This window comes from Condylura cristata, unplaced genomic scaffold, assembly GCF_000260355.1.
Source record: "Condylura cristata isolate star-nosed mole 26May11 unplaced genomic scaffold, ConCri1.0 scaffold00004, whole genome shotgun sequence".
In the NCBI taxonomy this organism is placed as follows: domain Eukaryota; kingdom Metazoa; phylum Chordata; class Mammalia; order Eulipotyphla; family Talpidae; genus Condylura; species Condylura cristata.
In genome coordinates, this window is record NW_004567105.1 from 63,928,661 (window position 1) to 63,949,977 (window position 21,317).

Below are 21,317 nucleotides of genomic sequence, written 5' to 3' on the forward strand. Positions count from 1 at the left end.
GGGGCTGCTGGGGCACAGGCTTTCAAGCCCAGGGAGCCTCTAGCCCAAGGCGCAGAGCAGAGAGCACAGGGGAGGCCCGCGGGTGGGAGAGCCACAGAAAGGATTCCCGCGCAGACGGGGCTCAACGCGGTGCCCGTCATCTCCCGGACAGCGACAGCAAAAAGACGGCGAGCAGGCTTCCCCCAGGGAAGCCTGACAGAAACGCCCGATTGTTCTCAGCCTTGAGCGGGAGGACTAGCCCAGAAAGGTGGCGACAAGTTCCAGCACCCTCGACGTGAGAGGCGGGTGCAGAGGCAGGAAGGGGAGGAGGGAGAGACGAGGGGACTGGCCCGGCCAGCTCGAGCTCCCGCGGCGCAGGGCGGAGCCGCGCTGGTCGCCCGCGCAGGTGAGCCAGCCGGGGCGGAGCGCAGCGCAGCGCTGCCGGTGCCAGGCTCGGGCGCCCGCGGCCGCCGCTCGGAGACACCGGCCCGCAGTCTCCGTCCCCGCCGAGGCCGAGGCGCCCCCGAGCCATGGCCCGTCTGAACTGCGGGGCCACGATCGCACTGCTGGGGACCCTGCTGCTGGGCGCCGCGCGCCTACCACACGCAAAGGGTGAGTGCGGCGCTGCGGGAGGTCGGCGCCGAGAGGCGGAGACCGCGGGCCAGACCCAGGGCGGCCGAAAAGACTCAGCGTGCGAAGGCTGCAGAGCAGGAGGGTGGGGTCCCCGGGCCGCGCAGTCGGGGTGGCGCAGGATCCCCGGGGCCGCCCGGCTCTGGGCGCGCCGCGTCGGGCGCGGTAGCCTGGCCGGGCAAGGTGACCGTCCCTTCCTGGATTCCCACTGACCCGCCCTGGGCGCAAACCGCGACACGTGGGAGTGTCTCCGAGCCCGGAACCCGGCGGTCCCGGACCTGAGCGGGGGCTGACGGAGAAGAACTGAAGAAAAAAAATGCTCCTGGGAACCTGCCCGAGGTGGCACACCTCGAGCTTCGGGGCTTTACCTGGCTCTCAGGGGCGCCCTGGCTGGGACTGAGGAGGGCGCTTCCTTCTATCTCCTCGCCTAAAGCAGGGAGAAAGTGCCAGAAAACAGCGGTTTATGACCTCGGATGTCCCTGGGGACCACCTCTTGCCGGGTCCTCAGGCTCCGTTCTCGTACTCCTGAAGTTCAGGAACATCAATTCGAAAATGAAAGCGCCAGGTAGAAGGGCGCCAGGCGCCAGGCGCCTGGCGGCTCTGAGCTCACCCCCACCTGTGTGAGGTGGACTTTGACTGCGCAGGGGTGGGTGGGCAGAGGGCATGGTCCAGAGATGTGTATGAATCGCGAGCTGTTCTTGCTGGGGGGTGGGGGGGGAGTTCAGGGCTAGAAATCGGTAGTCACTCCTGAACCTTCCAGGCCTTAGAAGTATTAAGATACAGTACATGGCTTGTTGGTAAGAACTTGACTCGAGGCCTTTCCTGAAACTCCGGGAATGTTTGAGGGGTTTACCGTGGCCCGTGCTAACTGGCAATCTGTTCCAGTAAGAATAAGCTCCAATAGAGGCATTGCTAGTGACAAAAATGAGGGTTGGTCCTCAACTGACTTCTGTGACATGGGGCCTGGAGAAGCGGCCAGTTAGTCACTAGTAACTCAGACAGATTTTCTTCCTTCCAGGTAATTCTTGACTGTTGGAGTCCTATGGTTTGTGGTTGGGTATAAAATATGAGGAAGCCTAGGAACTTCCCATTTCATTTTCGTCAATCGGTCCTGTATTCTCTGGCCCTGTGAGGCCGCATGGAAAGGCCAGAGCCACTGCTGTGCCTCTTGGATTTGAAGCAACAATGGCTGAGCACATCTGCTTTGCCAAAGCTGGGGAGTTGGTCTAACCAGGGGTGGCCTTTGAGAAGTCCTTAGAGTCTGCCCTAAAAGCACGGAGAAATTTGGAAGAGTTGGGACAGGGGGTTTGTTTTACATATCCTTGGACTGTTATAACAAAGACTGAAGCATGAAACTGAAGTTGGTGTGTGCTGAGCAGAGGACTGAAGGTCAAGTCTCATTGTGGTGTGTTTCTGAGTTTGCTCCCCTGCCAGCCAGCTCCAACACTTTCAGAGTGAAGGGCTGCTTGAGTTGGAATCACCGGCTTGTGAAAACCTCAGTGTAGTGGCTTTTCAAGGAACTCTCAGATACCAGTGATCCTGTTCTCACAAGAAATGTGAGCAGACATCAAATGAAGTGTTTACTCATCCTGGCTCATCCCCATGGCTAAGGCTCTCCATCTGGATGATTAAGAAAAGTTCATCCCTTTAATTATCATTCTGAAATTATAAAAATTATCTCACAATCAAATTATTTCAAACCACTTCCTACAACCTTGTAATTAGCCCATCACCTTCTCTGGGGCAACATTCTAGATAGCCGGACGAGGAGAGAGAGAGAGGGTTCTCCTTCTTACTTCTCTGTAGCTTTGGGTTTGTACTCATGCTTTGTTTTTTTTTAATCCCTGGATACAGCTGCCATCGCAAATACATTTTGTGCTTTGTATAGTATTTTTTGACTAAAGCATCTCCCATATCACATCAGCAATCCATTACTGAAATGCATGTTCTGCATGAAAAGACTAACCAGTGCCCTACAGCTTATTGTTTCCTGGGGAAAGCTACTTACCATGACCCTGAGCCCCTCCAATTTTCCAAAAGCATAATGAAAGAAGGAAACACCCTAAGTCATGAACTGTCAGTCCTGTTAACTGTGAAATGCAGAAAGCCTCACTTCTAGATTGCCTCTCTTCTTGTAGGGATCTTTGCACACAGTTGCTTTGTGTGTGTTAACACAGTTGCTTGTGTGTAGCAACTTACTGCAGACACCCACCCCCCTTAATGATATTCCCCATCTCCACTTCTTCCTGGCTCTGTCTAGTGTAGCTAGTATTCCAATGTAATTTGAGACTTTGTGCACAGCCTTTTGTTTAAAATGTTATGTTATGTTTGGAGATGTAAATATACCTGTTCCCTAAATAGACACTGTTGGTGTATGTAGCATTTGTATAATAAAAACCAAGCTGTTTTCTCCTGGAGAACTGGAAGAGGTGTGGCTGATTAAACCTGCTGGCCATTTAACTCTCCATCCTTGAGTAAGTGCTCTGACTAACCTCCCTTGGTAGAGGAGCACAGAGAGGTGGGGTCACTTGCCCAGGGTCACCCAGCTGGAGTGTGGTGATGCTGAACCCAGCTCCTGGGTACACTGGGACTCTTGACGATCGCACGTGCTGGTCCCATAGACTGTAGCTGCTCTCCAGACATCATCTTTTATTTAAAAAACACTGAGTGTCCATATTTGTTCCAGGAATGTGTATGTGTTTTAAATATTCAAGCAGTTTTAAAAGTTTAAGAAAAGATGTATTAGTATATGATAACAAAACTTCAAATAATCCGAAGTGATATGGAGAACTACATATTCTTGTGGTTATAGTGATTTATAAGCAGAAACTTTTTGGTCTTCCTTTACTAGCATGGAGCTTCTAAATCCCTCTGGAATTTCTGAAGTGGTGAAAGAAGCTAAGTTGTCCTTTGTCATGTTAAACTTTTAGAATGTCCCTAGGCTCTCCCATCCCCCATGGATGGTTCCTTGGGGAACCAAACTTGTAATTGGGAGGTTGGAATTGGAGGGAAGGGGTTGGAGGCTGAATTGATTGCCAGTGGTCGGTGATTTAATCAATCATACTTGCTTAATGAAGCCTCCATAAAACCCCCAAAAAGGATGGGGTTCAGAGAGCATCTGAGTTGGTGACCACATGGAGGGGCTGGGAAAGTGGGGCTCTCAGAAGGCATGGAGGCTCTGACTTTCCCTGTCCCTGCCCTGTGCTTCTGGCTGTGCCTGAGTCATATCCTTATACAGTAGTAAATCAGTAATCTAGTAAGTAAAATGTTTCCTGGAGTTCTTTGAGTCGTTCTAACAAATTACTAGACCCCAAAGAACCATGGGAACCTCAGATTTATACCCAGGCATTGGGAAATATAGGTAGTATATCTGGATGGGGGCGTGAGGAGTCACTTGTCATCCTGTAGGACTGAACCCTTGTGGGAACCTGAAGGTCATATAAATGGTATCAGAATGAGTTGAATTCTCAGATGTCTGCTGGTGTCCAAGAATTGCTTGTTGGTTGTGTGGGAAACCTCACCTCTATAAATTGAAATTGGCTCCAGAAACCCAAAGATTTCCCCTTTTACCCTTGACTCCAGGCCGCTCTCAAAAGCAGCTGTAGTTACTTGTACATTGTTCCTAAGCCAGTTTATGCATATATAAGTTTGTAAATATAGGTACCTTCATTCTCTTTACACAAATGGTAACATATAGTACAGGATGTGTCCCATATGCTTCTTAAAATGTTTTTCACTTAGCAGTTCATATTAATGATCATTCTATTGAATATATGAAGCTGCCGTGATCTTTTTGACAGCTGTGTAATATTTCACGACACAGGGACATCATGTTATCTTCAACCAGCTCTTTAGTGATGGAGTGTTTCTAGTCTTTTGTTACTGTAAGCAGAGCTCAGTGACTTTATTGCTGGCTTTGTTGGGTAGATGGACAATTGGCAAAATTCGTGGAGGAGAATTTTGTGGGTTAAAAGTTTTGTATAGTGGGCCCTACCCGGTGGCGCAGTGGGTTAAAGCACAGCGCTAAGAAGCTAAAGCCACTTCAGCATGAGTTCAATCCCCGCCCCAGAGGTGATCCACATGGCAAAGTAGACCTCTCCTGACCCATCCTCTGCTCCCCTTGGCAGTGTATTTTATTAGTCAGCCTGTTCTGCTTCCCACTCTGTCTCTGGTGAGTCCTCTCACTGCCCTGTACCTCTGGCTTGTACCCCAGTTCTGTATGCATAAATAAGTAAATCTTAAAAAAAAAAAAGTTTTGTATAGAAAGCCTTCAAGAACAAATGGAGCAGAGTGAGTAACAAAGAAATGAAGAAATCACAGCTAATAAGTGGCATGCTATTCTGTGAATCTAGGCAGTCTTATTTCAGGGTACTGGCTCTTAATCACCTTCTGACCATAAATTCTAGGTGAGGGGAGAATGTTTTGACTTTACTTTTAAATATTCTCTTTTGATTTGCAAATTAGAATGTGTTAACACTTTCAAGTTTGGACAAGTGAGGACTCTGGTCATTCCTTATGTTTACATGAGAAGCAGTTGTTTCTTATTGGCTTTTAATATGGGAAGTCTAATTGTTAAGATATGACGTATTTTAAGCTTTGTGACACACAAAGCAAAAGTGTGTGATGGCACAAACACAAGAGATATGTATGTACTGCTCCTATAAGATCCCAAGCAGGGTATCTCCTCCAAACCCTGACACAGGGATCCACGCCTGTCCACATTTTGACTCTGCCATCTTAAATGTGTGGCATCTGTGTTCATCGCCACTGAACTGACAAAAGAAAAAGGAATATGGGAGTCACACATGGGAGGTTTTCATGGTGCAGGAATGGAAGTTCTTCACACCATTGCTGCTGCTATTCCAGTAGCTAGAACTCGGTGGTGTGGCCCCGTCTAACTGGAAGAGAGACTAAAATGTCTACATATGAGTCCTGAAAGATGTTGGCTTTGCCCATTTGATAAGCCAGCAGGCAGAACGGTAAAAGCACAGACTTAAAAGTCAGGATACCAGTTCTAACTTCCAGTCTTGTGGTCTGTAAGCTTTATAACCTGGAAAAAGTTGCCCCACCTCTCTGGACTTAAATTTTCTGGTATTTAATGTAAGAATTTCAACGATGCAAAGGAATCCCCAACCTTAATGTTTTGTAAGCTGATTTAAATAGACCTCCTGGAGGCCCCTGAGCTAGTGAACACTTCCAGAGGCTCATATCCACCCTAGATTTGTGCCTGGAACTGTGCCTGGCACATAGGGTCCCTTAATACATGTTTGTGGAGCAAACTAATGAATAATCCAAGTCAACCCACATGCTGAGACTTTCTAGGAGAGAGAACAAGCGCATAGCATAGAAGTTAGCAGACTTCTTCAAGTCACATTGGTAGAAGGTGCCAAGAGCAGACATTTCTAAAGTCCAACTTTTCTGGATCCAATTCTGAGGTTAAGCAGACAGAAAAGGAGGGAGAGCCACACTGTCAATTTTATGTGTAGACTAGAAAAACTGGAAGATCAAAAAAAGGAAAATGTAGATTCAGATGGGATCATAACTCTGTCCCTGCAGAGGGGGAAGGGGACTTCCCAGGTAGTTGGTGGTCCTGGTTCTCTGCCTTACCCAGTGCCTGGGATCTTCATAGGTCTCAACCTTTAAAGGTGTGCCCAGGATGGAGTGGATGGGGTGGGGCGGGTTGCTGGAATAACCAGAAAATGATGGAGACTTGCTGGTGCTACAGAAACAGAAGCTGGGTAGACAGTGGTGCACAGTGTGACTCTAATCACGTCTGTCTGTATCGAGTGTGAGTTTAAGAAAAGACTGGAAGGAAGCAGTGATGCTGAAAGCATCACCAGTGACCTGTGCAAAGGATGGTTTGTCGGCCATGATGACAAGGCTTTTTAAGTGTCCAGCATGCTCTCCCAATTTTAACCACATCGCTCTATAACATCTCAACTTGGTTGATTCAGTTTGATTTGTTTTCTCTGAAGAGTGAGGCTGAATTTGTGAAAGAATTTAGTAGAATTCCAGGATTTGTTTTACAAACATTCACTGCACAAACTTTTATGAAACTGAAAGTTCTTCCTTCAGTGTGCATAGCTCAGCTCTCTCCCAAATGGAACCCATGCCAGGGCACGGCTGAAAGCAATATTGGTGTGACTTTCCCAGGGCGGGGCTCCCCTCTTAGGCCAGCTGGAAATGCAGAGCAGTAGTATTTCTATCAGGCCATTAAACACCTCACTTCAGAATGTTTACATTTTTAAATAATAAATTGAGAAAAAACAATTAAAAATGTTTTATGGGCACAAGATGGTGTAACTTTTATGTTGCAAATGCAATGCAAAACAAAATGTGCCATTGGTCTGGGGTGGTGATAAAAGGGCGTGTCCAGAAATAAGAGCTCCATCAGCTTTCCGAGTGTAACCATTGCACATCTGTGCTTTGAGGTCTGCCCATTTGGCCACGTGCAACCTCACACAGCACCTGGAGCCACGAGCAGGCTCTGCCACGCTTGACAACATGTTAATGATCTGGAGGCAAAGACGCGACACCAGGTTATTTCAAACAAGGGCATTTGGCATAGACCCGGGGCTCCTGGATGCTCTGGGACCCCAGGTTCACCCTGCATTTCTGTTTCCTCAGACCACTCATCCCAGAGGACTGAGGATCCCAACTCAGAGCTAGTAGAGGGAAAGGGGCAGAATAGGGGGACTTGAGCCAAAGCCCTCCCGGGGCCCTCAGTTGCCTTAGCTTTCTGGAAAGTCTCACTCAGGCTCACTTAGGAGTGGAACAAAGCTTGGTCCAATCCACTAGGTGACTTAGCCAAGTTCCTAACCTCCCCAGGTCCTTGGTGACAAAATAAGAACACCAGCACCTCATCGTTGACTGGGGCCCAGATGAAATCAAGTTTGCCAGTCACCGAGCATGGTGCCTGGTCTCAAACAGACTTCTTAATAAATGAGAGTTGTTCTTACTTCGATTATTTGAGTCAGACCCAAAAAAGCTATTGAAAATAACAGCTAATCTGGGCCTAATGTGCCTCATCTGTGTGACCGGGTTCCCTCTTGGGGAGCATTTAGGTGGTTTCAGGCTTGTGCTACTTACACTGCTGGGGTTACTATCCCGAGCAGTCCACTTGGGCACCTAGAGGAATCTTGGGGATTTTTCTAGAGTGAAGGTGGCGGGTTAACAACCGCAAGTAATTGTTCTCAAATGAACAAGATTTCAGACTTCGTCTGCAAGTGAACTCCTACACTCACACACACTCATTTTCTTTAGCCATTGAACTGACCAGACCGGTTTTACGTTACTTAAGTGTCATGCTCAGTTACACTTGAGAGATGATGGAGAAAATCCAACTGGGCTTCTGAGAGTCCCAGCTACCCCTTAGAACAGGTGTCATCCCCAGGACCGGGCATGAGTGCAGGCCATGAACCGGGAGCTGGAACCAGAGTAAGCCTGCTAGGGTCATTGCCTTTAATCCCTGCTGAGGAAGAAAGATAGCCCAGCTGGCCTGGAAGTTGCTGACTGTCTTATCAAGCAGTCTGCTTCGGGCTAAATCTGTCAGAGGCGAGGCAAGTTCTCAACTTGTCAGAACATAGCAAACATTTTTTTCTTGGATCACCTTGCAGAAGCCCACCCCACCCCAATTCAGTCGAGCCCTCAAAATAATAGCTCCCTACCTCCCTGTGTCTGCCTCTGCAGGAATATAATCCAAGTTTCACCAGAACCTGGGACTGTGGGGAAGGTGCCGCCCACTGACACCCTGAAGCTCAAGATAAGCCTCTTAGGATTCTTGCCTGGTAACTGGACGCTGGAAACCTTCTGGTGCCATGGTTAGATCCTGGTTAAGTAAACTACGGTGCATCCAAACGATAGTAATGATTGTGATGTGCTGTCGAAAAGGTTTTTGTGGATAGGAAAGAACAATGCTCTGAGCAGTGAGTGTGGCCTGTATCCAGGTATGCAATTAGGTAACAGGGTCGGCATAGCCACACACACTTAGATTGTCTCAGATATGCACACACAAGACACCAGGGCACCAGACTCACTGGCAGGAGGGAGAGGTGTTTGCTGTTCAAGTCTCTCTCCCTCGCTCAGATGCCCCAGTCTCATCTGTACTATTCAGTGGGTCCCAGCAAGGGCCTCATCTGACATCTCCCAGCCATGGTCCTTGAGGCCGCTCTGCCGTCAGCCCCTGCCCCCTGGCCGATGAAAGCCACTGGTTTGCCTTCTTTCACTATACTCTGTCTTTGAAATATGAAACTGAAATATAAATTTAAAAGAAATTCCGAGATAGTGTAGCCTTCAATAGCTTTCTTGTATTAAAAACACACATTACTTAAGCAAAGGTCTTTTCTTCAAAAAAGTCTACTGTTGTTTCCCACAAAATTTGGTTGTATAAAAGGGAGGAAATAGAAGTGCTAAGTCACAAAAGTGCCTTCTCACGTGAACGACTTTTCTTGAAGAGCAACTTGCTGTGTTTTTTTTTTATATCCCCCCTACCTACTTTGAGAGCGTAATACATTGCTTTTTGCCTAGAATTTCTCTTTCATCCAGTCTTAAGTTGTTTTTTATAACCAATTCATGAGGCCCACCAGTGTTGAGGTCCCCAGCACTAGATGCTGGACACACCAAGGCAGAAAACGTGTGTCTCTGGCTCTCCACGAGCTCGCTGTCCAGAGGCAGTCAGTCGTGTCAACCAGGAGATACAAACCAATGGCCTAAGAGTCTTGGCCATGCTCTGTTTGATGTGTTTTAGAAAAAGGCTGAATTACAAAGTATTTAGTAGAGCATGCACTCTGATTCAACAAAAAGGCAGCTTGCTATGTTGGCTTGTCTCCTTTATACAGCCTGCCTGGACTCCTGAAAGCATTTGAGGTTGAGACACTGTCTAGTGTGATACATTCAGCAAAAAAAAATAGGTATATAAAAATTGCAATAAAGTTCAGGAATGGGAAATGGCTTCTGTAGGCAGGAAGATAGAAAGAGGAGGACAAGGTGTTCTGTGGGACATCATAATAGGACCCTGAGTTTGACCCTGGAACAAAAGTGTGTCTTAGTTAACTGTTACCAATGATCCCACAGTGTTGTTCTGATTTTTAAAAGGTACTCCCACCATTTCTATCTTTTTAAAAAAGATTTATTTATTTATGCATACAGAACTGGGGTACAGGCCAGAGGCGTAGGGGTGGTAAGAGGATTCACCAGAGACAGAGTGGGGAGCAGAACAGGCTGACTGACAAAGTACACTGTTGAGGGGAGCAGCGGGCGGGTCAAGAGAAGTCTGCCGTGCCATGTGGATCAGCTGTGGGGCAGGGATGGAACCCACAATGAAGCAGCTGTCGCTAGCCAGCAGTGCTGCATCCTAACCCGTTGCACCACCAGGGAGGGCCTCCCACCATTTCTAAAAAGACCACGTGCCAAATGATCCAGTATCTTGAAAAAGTGTATTCAGAGCCAACTCTCCAGTGGATGATTGGTAGTGGAGACCAGCTGAAATGAAGGCTAAGGCCATCTTAGCTGGGCTTTTCCAGCTGAGTTTTATTCTCATCCTTACTAGCTAACACAGTATGCTCTTCCAAGTTTGCCAAGTTTCTCAAAACCCCCATTTCATCCTTTTTGTCTCCAAGAGAGACACCTGCCTGGATTTTTGACATCTTAAGTCACTGACTAGTCCAAGTGCCAAGAATAGCCTAGTTGATGGAACATCTTTCATAGTGGCCCTCACTGCCCATTAACTCCCTCGTGATGGCTAAACACCTTCCACCACAGCCGTCCTTGTTGATTAATAGCTTCCATGTCAAGCCTTCCCGTAACAGCTGCCCTCATGGACACGACATCTTTGACAACCATTGATCCTGGTGACAAAACAACTCCCATAACAATCATCCTCTGATGTAACGTATCCCAGATTCCTTGTTGCTGTAACACTCCTAGCAATTGTCCTGGCAGTCTTGGGGTGAGAAAAGCAGGTGTTCTGTCTTGCCCCAAAGCTTTCCTGGAGATGCAGCCTTCCTTGGCTAGCCTGTTTTACCCTCGGCTCCCTGGTTTGCTAGAGAATCACCGTTGACCCAGCCCCAGATCATCTGAGGGGACTTCATTCAGAGACTCGGCCTCCAAGTATTCTGTGTGGATTGACACCCTCCCTGCCTTTAAGAGCCCTGGAAACAGCAACAACAAAAGGGGCCAATCACTCTTCCTTAAAACAGGCAGTTGGAAGAGAAGGGTATGTTCTCAATTGGCTGTTCTGGCCCTAATAGGCCCCATCATATCTCCCTAAGTGATCAAGAGGTCAGGCCCCGACAACTGAGTAACAGGTAGACTTAAGTCCTCCCCGAGACTCATTTCACCCCTCTCTTAACTGAAACACTCTCTGCAGCAGGTGGAGGCTGCAGTCTGTCCTTCCAGCTGCACAGTGACTCAGCTGGTGGTCAGCCTCCAGACAGTAGTAAAGGCAGAGTGCAGATTGCTGCCAAAATATCAGGATGAAGGAGGTGGCCAAGGTGTCAGAGATAAGCGGATAAGCAAATGCCAACCCTGGTTGCCCAGGACACTCCCCCTTCCCTCCCTACTACCTTCCAGTGTCTGGACACTAAAGTTTAGGTTTTGTCACTAACATGCACCTCCATAAATGCTGTCCGCCTGACAGAGCACCTTGCATCATGCTAACTCAGCCCAATGGGAAGGCTTAGTGTCCCAGACAGCCTTCAACAGTTGGCCCTTGAAGAACTAATCCTGAGCAGCTGAAAACCTGAGGATAACTTCTATGCCAACCCCCACTCCTCCATCCTCAGGTTCCACATCTGAGGATTCAACCAGAATCCCCAGTAGGAAAAATTCTGTGTGTAAGTGGCGTATGCAGTTCAGGTCATACAAAAACTCACCCCATCTTTCCCATGCCTGCCTGGTTACAAATTCTACATTTGTTTTTCTTGGTACTTAAGCAATGGTCACAAACTTAGTAGCTTTAAACCAACATCTACAAACTCAGAGTTCAGTAGGTCAGAAGTCCAGGTACCATGGGGATGGGTTCCTTACCCAGAGAAAAATCAAGATATTGTTGTGTGCTACCCAGAGCTCGGGGTTCTCGTCTAAGTTTGCTCAGTGGCAGCAGTCAGTTCCCTGTAGCTCTGAATTATGACAGCCTTCAGCAGATTTTATTCAGACCCTCTCCCACACCCACGAGGAGGAGATGATACTAGGTATGTATCTCTGGGGTCCTCAGCATCCTGAACCACAAGGTTCACAGCGTAAAGGCCTGATCCCTGGGGTGGGAATGGCCCTGGTGGTGGGCATCGCTAGGTGGGGGCCTGCCGCGTGCCATTCTTAGCACTTTGCCTCATGCTGGTACCTGCAGAAGTCCGGCAGAGTTCGTGCTTTTAGCCAGAGCCTGTGGTTTAGAGAAGCAAGGAGTTCTATCCAAAGTAGTCCAGCCAAAAACCCAGCTCTGAGGATGACTGCAGGGTCTGGGCTGCTGGGGCCAGGAGCATGCTGCACCAGGCTGAGGCCAAGCTGCCGTGCGGGCTGCAGAGCAGGGCTCTGTCTCCATAACCTTCCCCTTGCCCCCCACCCCCTCGTGAGACGACCTCCAACTACAGGGGAGTAAATCAGAGGCAGGTCCTGCTCTCCTCTTCCGCTGACAAGGACATTATCTTGGAGGGTGATGGCTAATAACATAGAAATAGGCTGACATAGCCTTTTGGAAAAGTCCTTTTTGACTATTTTAGTTGAAACGTAGGGCATGGCAAATGTCCAGACATGTAAGAAAGTTTTCTATAGCTCTTAATCACCAAAGAATGCAGTTCCTGTCAAAACACTTCTCTGAGAAGTTTTGCTCTCCTCACCCCAAGCTGGAGCCCTGCTCCCTCCTGCACAGGACCCACGGGCAGGCCCTTCCCTTCCGTGCTGCAGCCCAAGGCTGACCAGTGTTGGGCGGGTCTTTCACCTTTCAGAGACATGCTCCCATCTGTTTTGGTAAACTGTAACCATCTTCTGAGATTTTTTTATTTAAAGAAATACTCTTCCTTCTTCTCACAAAGTGGCTTAGTTATATGTACATGAATTTGAGTCTGTGTAATGTGGCTCCATTTTTGCTTGTTAGTCAAATCAATGATTAGCAAGTAACTAAGGTTCATAGGTTATGCACCCCTATATGCTCTGTGAAACAAGAGAGACACAAAAGGACAATGGTTCTACTTATCTGATGTCCCTAGAGCAATCTGATTCCTGGAGACAGAAAGCAGGAAATGAGAGCTAGTGTTCATCAGGAGAGACACAGCTTGGCTAGGGGACAAGTGCCAGAGGGAGATGGTGATGATGACTGTTGCCCAGCAGCGTGAATGCACTGATGCCGCTGAAGTGTGCACTTAAAAAAATGGGGGCAATGGTCGATTTTATGTATTTTACCACACAGGACATAAAATTTAAAAATTAACTAAGAATAAAATAAAATGGGGTGGGGGGGATGTTTGCAGGGTTTATATGTTACCAGAGAAAGATGAATATTCTTTTCCCTCTATACTTTTTTACTTACAATAAAAAGAAAAATGAAGCACAGTTACAGTCCCAGGCGGCCCTGATGAATGTGCTGGTGTATCTGGCTCTATTCTATACTTAGAGGGAGCCTTGGGCCACCCCCTCCTTCCAGAAGGCCTGGGGACATGAGTCACACCCCTACTACCAGAACAACACACAGCACCTAGGGTTCAGCACCCAGGTAAGGGACGTTTAATCAGAAGCCAATTGTCTTTCTCCTGTGTCTTCAGAGCTGTACAAATGATTGTCTGCAGAAGAACCTTGTGCCTTCAGGACAGAGTCGAAGGGTCTTAGACGAGATCTCATGGCCAGCACCACACAGACACAAAGAGGGACTATGGGGAGGGGTGGGTGGCCATCTCATCAGAGGTATTTCAAGTAGCCAGCAGCTAGCACTCGTTATTCTGAGTTTGAAAATTGTTTCATTGAGACATACAGTACATAAATCCTACTTGTACAACCTGATGTAATTTATATGGGTGTGTGTATCTTGTAGGCATCACCCAGATCAGGATTTGGAAGGCTCCAGTAGCCCAAAAGTTTTCCTCTTACCCACTTCCTAGTAAATACTTGCCCCCCTCAGAGGTCCAGTGTTCCCATCACAAAAGGGTAGATCAGTTGTCTCCTGGAACTTGATACAAATGGAATCATACAACATGTGGTCTTTTGCATTGAACTCTGGTTTAGCAAGGTCCTGCTATTCTTTTTTTTTTTTATCAGAAGAACCTGAATAGCTATTTCATCTCTGATGGCAAGTTTGGGCCTTTGGAAAGAAGTCCTCTAGGGTGAAACACTAAAGCCACTGGAAATTGGGTCACTTCTGACAGCTGGCAGGTGGGGGCTGGGCATGGCCAGACTCTGCGCTGAGGCGCTCAGAGATGGGTTTTTGAAGTTCCTCCTTGGTTCTTCCCCTCTACATGATCCTCGGTGACTTTTGTGGTCCTTGTGACTCAAGCTTCAGTCTGACAAAATGAAATTTTTAAACATTTCTTAAAATGCTAATGTGATTTAAACCGCGGTCCTATGGCATTTTAGCCTATCAGCATGAATGATTTACACTGGTCATAAACTGAGTTCTATCTGTTGCTTACTTCTGTAATTCCCATGTTCAAAGTCTGTTATTAAGCAGCTTTCTCTACCTCTGTGGGCCTCTCGGAGATCATTCTTCCACTGAGGGCTGTTCAGTTCAATCTGGAGTTAAATGTTAAAGTCCGAGTCTCTAGTTGACAAGAAGGCTTTAAGTGGCCACAGTTCCAGAAGTGTTTCGATGCAGTGTGTTCACGGTGTATAACCCAGAGGGGGCCGCAGCCTGGCGGTGAGTCTCACATCTCTGTCTAGTGGGGTGTGCATCTTGGGACTTAGAGGGTAAGATTTTCTGCAAGCACACCTCCATTCTAAAACAATCATTCAAAGCACAGGACTTACAGACCACAGAACGCTAGTGTTACCTCTTTAGAGGATGCTGCAGATTTATTTTTTAACAGTTTATTTTTACATCATTTTGTACATTATTATTATTATTATTATTTTCATCTCAATTGTAATCCCCGTGGGTTTCCCATCACTGAGTCATCCATGTGCCATCACCATAGTCCCATGCACTTCCCCTCCTTTTCCCCCCCCCGTTTTTTATCCCATTCCCCTCTCCACCCCCACAAAATGTCTCTGATATATGGCTGTTTATTATTCTTATTAATTTCTCGCCTGGTCCATTATACTCCTGCTATGAGCGAAACCATCCAGTATTTTTCTTTCTCTTTCTGGCTTATCTCACTAAGCATGATCTTTTCCAGCTCCATCCAAGTTGCTGCAAAAGACATGTGTTTCTCTTTTTTGGTTGCTGAGTAATATTCCATTGTGTATATGTACCACATCTTTTTAATTCAGTCATCTACTTTTGGGCATTTGGGTTGATTCCATGTTTTTCCAATTGTAAATAAAGCAGCAATAAACGTGGGGGTGCAGGTATCTTTTTCAATCAGTGTTTTTGTGTCTTTTGGGTAGATACCTAGGAGTGGGATTGCTGGGTCCTAGGGAAGCTCCATGTTTAGCAGTTTGAGGAACCTCCAAACAGTTTTCCATAGTGGTTGTACTAGTTTGCATTCCCACCAGCAGTGCAGGAGAGTTCATTTTTCTCCACATCCTTGCCAACATTTGTTGTTGCTAGTTGTTTGAAGATGTGCCATTCTCACTGGTGTGAGGTGGTATATCTCATTATGGTTTAATTTGCCTCTCCTTTATTACAAATGATGTTGAACATTTTTTCACATGCTTGTTGGCCATCTGCATTTCCTCTTTGGAGAAGTGTCTTGTTAGCTCTTCTGCCCATTTTTTGATGGGGTTGTTTATTTTTGTTGAGTTTCGTCAGTTCTCCGTATATTTTTGTGATCAGTCCTTTATCACTACTTTTGTGTGAGAAAATGGTTTCCCAATTAGTGGGCTGTCTGTTTGTTTTTTGTAATGTCTCTTTGCTGTACAGAAGGATGCTGCAGATTCTTTAAAAAATAAAAAACTTTCCGGGCCCTCCCTGGTGGCGCAGCTGGTTAAAGCGCATTACTACGAAGCTAAAGCCACTTAAGCATGAGTTCCATCCCTGCCCTGGAGGTGATCCACATGGCGCGGGAGACCTCTCCTGGGAGACCTCTCCTGGCCCGCCCGCTGCTCCCCTCAGCAGTGTGCTTAATCAGTTGGCCTGTTCCGCTCCCCACTCTGTCTCTGGTGAATCCTCTCACTGCCCCTGCACCTCTGGCATATACCCCAGTTCTGTGTGCATAAATAAATAAATCTTTAAAAAAAAATAAACAACTTGCATCCATGTTTATACATTTCTTTCCTACAGTGCTAGGAATTGAGAGAGAAGTGCATGGATGAACACAACGGTCTCCTGTTTAAATAAGCTCTTCCAACGAGGTGGATTGACTGGGAGTACACATAGCTTCCTTTTAACATTGTTCCTTGAACTTCTTTTACTGTTGCTTTTTTCTAATTGTTTTAAGAGCTCTGGAAATAGTAGACTATGTTAAAGGGAGCTGCAAATGTCTCTCATTGAGCAGGAATGAACCTGATGACTCTGGAGGTCGGCACCCACCTTGTCCACCTAGGTGTGCCGGCCCCTGGTCCACCCAGCAGCTGTCATTATTCCGAGCGACATGCCAGCCTCAGCCTTCATCAGATGTGCTCACTGGGTTGTCTCTGGGCCTTCTGCCTCCACTGTGCCTGCCCTGGCCCTGTGCTTGTGCTCTGCCCTGCCCTCCCTGCTGTGTCCTTTGGCCCTGGGAAGTCACACTTGATCACCCTAAGCCTTATATTTATAACTTTGGTCAATGTCTGTTCCTTGCTGGGGTGTGTGCTGTATGGCTGCACCACGTGGCCCTTTCCCTTGGAGACCTGGGAAGCTCAGACAGTGGCATGTCAGGCGAGTCCTTGTAGCCACCCCCAGCAGTGTCTTCAGTTGGAAGGTGCACCTGGGGGGTGGGCTGGTGACCTTCCTGCCACCTCTTCCTGCCCCAGACTTGCAACAGTAACCTGAAGCAGTCTCCCAGCTTCTGTGTGAAGATGCCTGTGGGCAGCAACCCCCCCACATCCTTTGCTGCTGTGAAAGAGAATGAGAGGTTGCCCAGAGGCTCAGCAGGCTGCTTTTCCCAGGCTGACCAGGACAAAAGTGGGGAGGAGGACTAGAGAAAAGTGGAGGATGGGGGTGGTGTGATATACATCAGGTTGAGTGAGTGACAGCTCAGATGTCCAGAGGGGCAGAGAGAGTCACTTCCCAGGAGGAAACATTTCCTGCCAAGTCAAACCCTAGGCCTGGGTTGGGGTTCTCTTGCCTAACTCGCTATAAGTGAGGAGGACACCACAGATGGGCCTCAGGGGGCTTTTCCTATAGTCTGGCTGCTCATGAGCCTTTCTGACAGTGAGCCCCGGGCCCAGGCTCTTGCTGGCTGCTTCCTTCCGAAACCCGGCACTAGTTCTTTATGCTGATGTTTTGTTCAGAAATCATGGTGCTTTTCCTTTGCCACCAACCCAGCCCCCCACCTTCCATGCCCACAACACTCGGGCGAACCTGACATGTCAGATCCTTGAGCCAAAAACCACATAAAAGGAGCAGCCCAATCATGTCATCTCCAGGGAACCGCAGATCCTGGGTTGAATTTATACGATACTTTCCAATTATTCTGAAATGAAGAAGGATGTTATTCATGCAGTGTGCCTGCAGAAGCCTTTAAGCAAACCTTCTTCCTTTGGGTATCCTGGATATCCCAGGCAGAGCCAGCTAGGAGGCCTTTTCTCCTACCTTAAATGCCTCTGTCAGCGGGGACAGATCACCTCCTCAAACAGTCCTGGCTGTGCTGGAAATCAGAGCAGGGTGAGCTCTGCTGAGGTCACTCATCAGGTGTTTGCTCCAGCATCCGCTGCTCTGGCCCCAGACCTGGCCCAGCCCCTTATAGTCCTGTCTGCCAGACCAGTCACTTCACCTCTCTGACCCTCGGCTTCTTCATCTATAAAATGGGGATTCATAGTGAAACTTACTTTACGGGGCAGTGGAGGGCATGTGTAAGTCCCTAATGAACGTGGCTTACATCCGGCACATTTCGGACACTCTGAGTGTTCCCGCTGTGCTGGTGTAGGCCTGGTGCCTGGATTCCCAAGGTGTCTCATCCAGGAGAGGTGGATGAGCACCTGAACCAGCAGTTTGTGCCCTCCTTCTTTCTTGTGTACATGTGGGAAATTAAACTCGTCCAGGTAGGCAGATGGGTGGTCATCCCAATGTGACTGAGAGTTTTCACCTCAGTTTACCCAGCCTGTAAATGGACCTGGCCGGGTTCATCAAAATGAGTTCAGGGAGCTTAAACCAGTTGTCCCTCCACCGCCTACGGCCTTGGGTCCCCAGTTCCCCAGAATAGTAGGTCTCTGGCTAGTGGCATGGCAGACTGGCATCAGCCCCCCCACCCAAGCAGGCCCAATTGAAATGGGTCACATTGGTGGTGATACCCCATACCTGGCATCAGCACCGTGCACTTCATAAGAAGGAAAGCTGCTCTCCCCTTCTGGCTGACTTGAACGGCCGTGGGTGCTACCAGGAGGGCAGTGATACCCGAGGGTGTGGTGTGGGCAGGTGTGCTGAGGTCAAACCAGTGTCTCAGCTGACTCAGCAAGCGTGGAGAAAAGAGGTCACTACTCCCCTGGCAGCCTCCGAGGGCTGCTGGCATCATGATTCAACACATACTGAAGGGCCGTGACGGCCAGAAGCAGGGCCGGGCTGGGGCGGGGGGTGGGGAATGCAGAAAGCCAAAGAGGCACCCACACCTGCACAAGCCTGACCGTGGGCGCACATCAGGCTTGCGGCAGGTACCTTACCTGTCCCACCCTCCACCCTGGCCAGCCAGGACTCAGTTACCTGAGAACTAAGCCGCTGCTACCTTGTCTCCCTGCTTGACAGCGTGCTGTGGGGGCCCACACGGACACCACTGGTAGTGACTATAAATGCTGCCTGAGTACTTTCAGCTGGAATGACAGCTCACCGTGATTGACTGCCTGGTCATTCTAAGCCCTTTACAGGAATTAACGCAATTGTCCTTACAATTCCATTAGTCGCTGGACTTGAAGGTAAGGAAATAAGTCACAGAGAAGCTAAGTGATTTTCCCAAGTGCACACAGCTGGTCACTAATAGGACCAGGCATGGATCCCAGGCAGTAGGATTCTGGAACACAGTTCTTAACTACTCCACAAAGCTGTTAAGATATGCTGGTTCCAGGCCCTCCCTGGTGGCGCAATGGGTTAGGACACAGCACTGCAAGCTGGCTATAGCTGCTTCAGTGCGAGTTCAATCCCCGCCCTGGAGGTGACCCACATGGCGCAGCAGACCTCTCCTGGCTCGCCCGCTGCTCCCCTCAGCAGTGTACTTCATCGATCTGCCTATACTCTGTCTCTGGTGAATCCTTTCAGCTGCATCTCTGACCTGTACCCCAGTTCTGTATTAAATAAACAACGCTTTAAAAATATATATGGGCCCTCCCTGGTGGCGCAGAGGGTTAAAGCACAGCACTAAGAAGCTTAAGCCACTTCCGCATGAGTTCGATCCCCGCCTGCCCCGGAGGAGATCCACATGGGGCGGCAGACCTCTCCTGACCCGCCCCCTGCTCCCCTCAGCAGTGTACTTCGTCGATCTGCCTGTTCTGCTCCCCACGCTGTCCCTGGTGAATCCTCTCACCCTCCGCATCTCTGGCCTGTACCCCAGTTCTGTATGAATAAATAAATAAATCTTTTAAAAAAAAAAATCCTTGGAAAAAAAAATATGCTGGTTCCACCATGTAAACTCCAAAGTCCACAGCCAACAATGAAGCCCCTTCTCAGCCTCTGTCTCCAGCCCCCTCCACCCACATTCTGTTGCCATTTGGCCAAACTGAACCCCAGAGTGACTCCGGTACAGCCATGTTCTTCATGTCCCTGTGATTTACACTTGCTGTTCCTTCAGTCTCCTTCCCGGCGCACATCTCACCTCCCTGATGGACAACTCCTGTTCATTTTTCAAGACCCATCTCTAGTCATGCCTCTTCTGTGCGGCCGCCCATGCCCCCCACCTCCCAGACAGGAATAGCAGAGCCTCTGTGCCTGCACAGTACCTGGATTGTTCTCGGCGCCTCCTTTTGTTGGCTATGTGGCAAAGCTGGGCAGACAAGGCAGGCAAATGCATGTTCAATTCATATGAGTTCAGCAATTGCTTCCTGCAGGGACTAAAGACAGGAGCATCCATGTCAATGTGGGTGTCCCCGCAGGTCATGTGAGAGGAAGAGCGAGTCACCGCCTCTTCTGCTGACATCACTTCCTCAGGCTTTGGTGGCTGAGCCTCTCACACTCCGTATTTTGCAGACCTGACCCCTAAAAGCCAAGCAGGTGTTATCTGTTGTTTACCCCCAGAAGAGGGACCACTCCATGATCAGCAGACACCAGCCGCAGCCAAAGGGCTTGTTGGGAGCGGGATGCTGGTCTGCAGGGTGACGTCTTCTGCCGGAAGGACTGGACCAGAAGTGGTTATATGGGCTTGAGTCTGACTCCCACGTGGCCAGGAGTGGTGCTCCATGCCGATTCACAATGACCCTGCTTAGCTCCTGCGCATGCCTCCCTTGACATCTGGACACCATGCAGCTTGACATCTGTGTCCTGTGCACAGGCCGGCCCAGCCCTGGCTGTGAGTGGCTCGGCTCTTCTCCCGTAGGCGGAGAACCTGAATGAGGCCGAGTCCCCCAGAAAACCATTCCAAATTTGAGGCAGATTTCTGCCCTCTAAGAAATTTTTATGCATTTGACAAAATCTAGGAATCTATGAGAAATAGCTTTCCTGGGGTTCATCTGGTGGAATCCTCTTCCTTGCGATCATTTCCCTTGCAAAGAATTAGGGTAGCCGGGAGGGGAAATAACAGGGAAATTTGTAGACTATGCTGTGAATAATGAAGGGTGATTAAAACAGTTGGAAGTTCCTGCCCAAGAAGCAGCTGGGGAGGCAGAAACTAGCAAAGGTGCCCTAATAAGGAGAAGTGGTGGGCAGGAGAGAGAAGGCTGTGACTCACGCCCCAGCTGTGGAGCCTGAAATCTTCCTCAGCGCCCCGAGCCAGGGAGCCCACACACGGCTGCAGGGGTAGGCAGGCAGCTGGACTTTCTTCAACCCGTGAGACCTCAAGGTCTCAAGGTCCCACATCTGGAGTTTGGCCAGAGTCTGCGAGTGACAGACCTTCTAAAATATTAGAAAATAGCAAGTTCCTGGGGAGACAAAAGAAAGAGACACTGAAGAAGAAAACATCCATCCATTTTCTTTAAATTATAGCTCATCAAACACTCAGGTGCGCTGGCCCAACTGGGGGTTGGCGCTGGTGGGAAGCTGAGATTTATTAGAACTTCCAGTTTCAAGATGTGGTTAGAGGTGGGAAGAGAGGAAGAGGAAAAAGGCCAGCGAGCTGTTCTCAAACTCCAAGCATTTATGAAATGAGTTACAGGTTATTTTACTCAAGCAGCGGGGAGGACCTCTCTGCTGCTTTTAGGACAGTGGGATGAGGGCTCTGGGCTGCCAGCACTGGTGGGGAGAGACAGGCGTCCAGATTTCCAGTGTGCACCCTGAGTTGAGTCATTCTTTTTGCCCCTAATCTCTTCCTTCAGCTGCTGTATCATTATCATTATCATTTAGGATCGGGGGG

General features: G+C 48.5%; 1 protein-coding gene across 2 annotated transcripts in view; it reads left to right on the top strand.

The window, feature by feature from the left end:
• Positions 1-415: 415 nt before the first annotated feature.
• Positions 416-21,317, top strand: part of CDCP1 (CUB domain containing protein 1) — a 49,361-nt gene continuing 28,459 nt past the window's right edge. For both annotated transcript variants that reach the window (XM_004676253.2, XM_012720528.1), the window contains exon 1: positions 416-591. In XM_004676253.2, the coding sequence (XP_004676310.2) occupies positions 510-591 (82 nt within the window). In that variant the 5' untranslated portion in view covers positions 416-509. The remainder of the gene's footprint in view (positions 592-21,317) is intronic.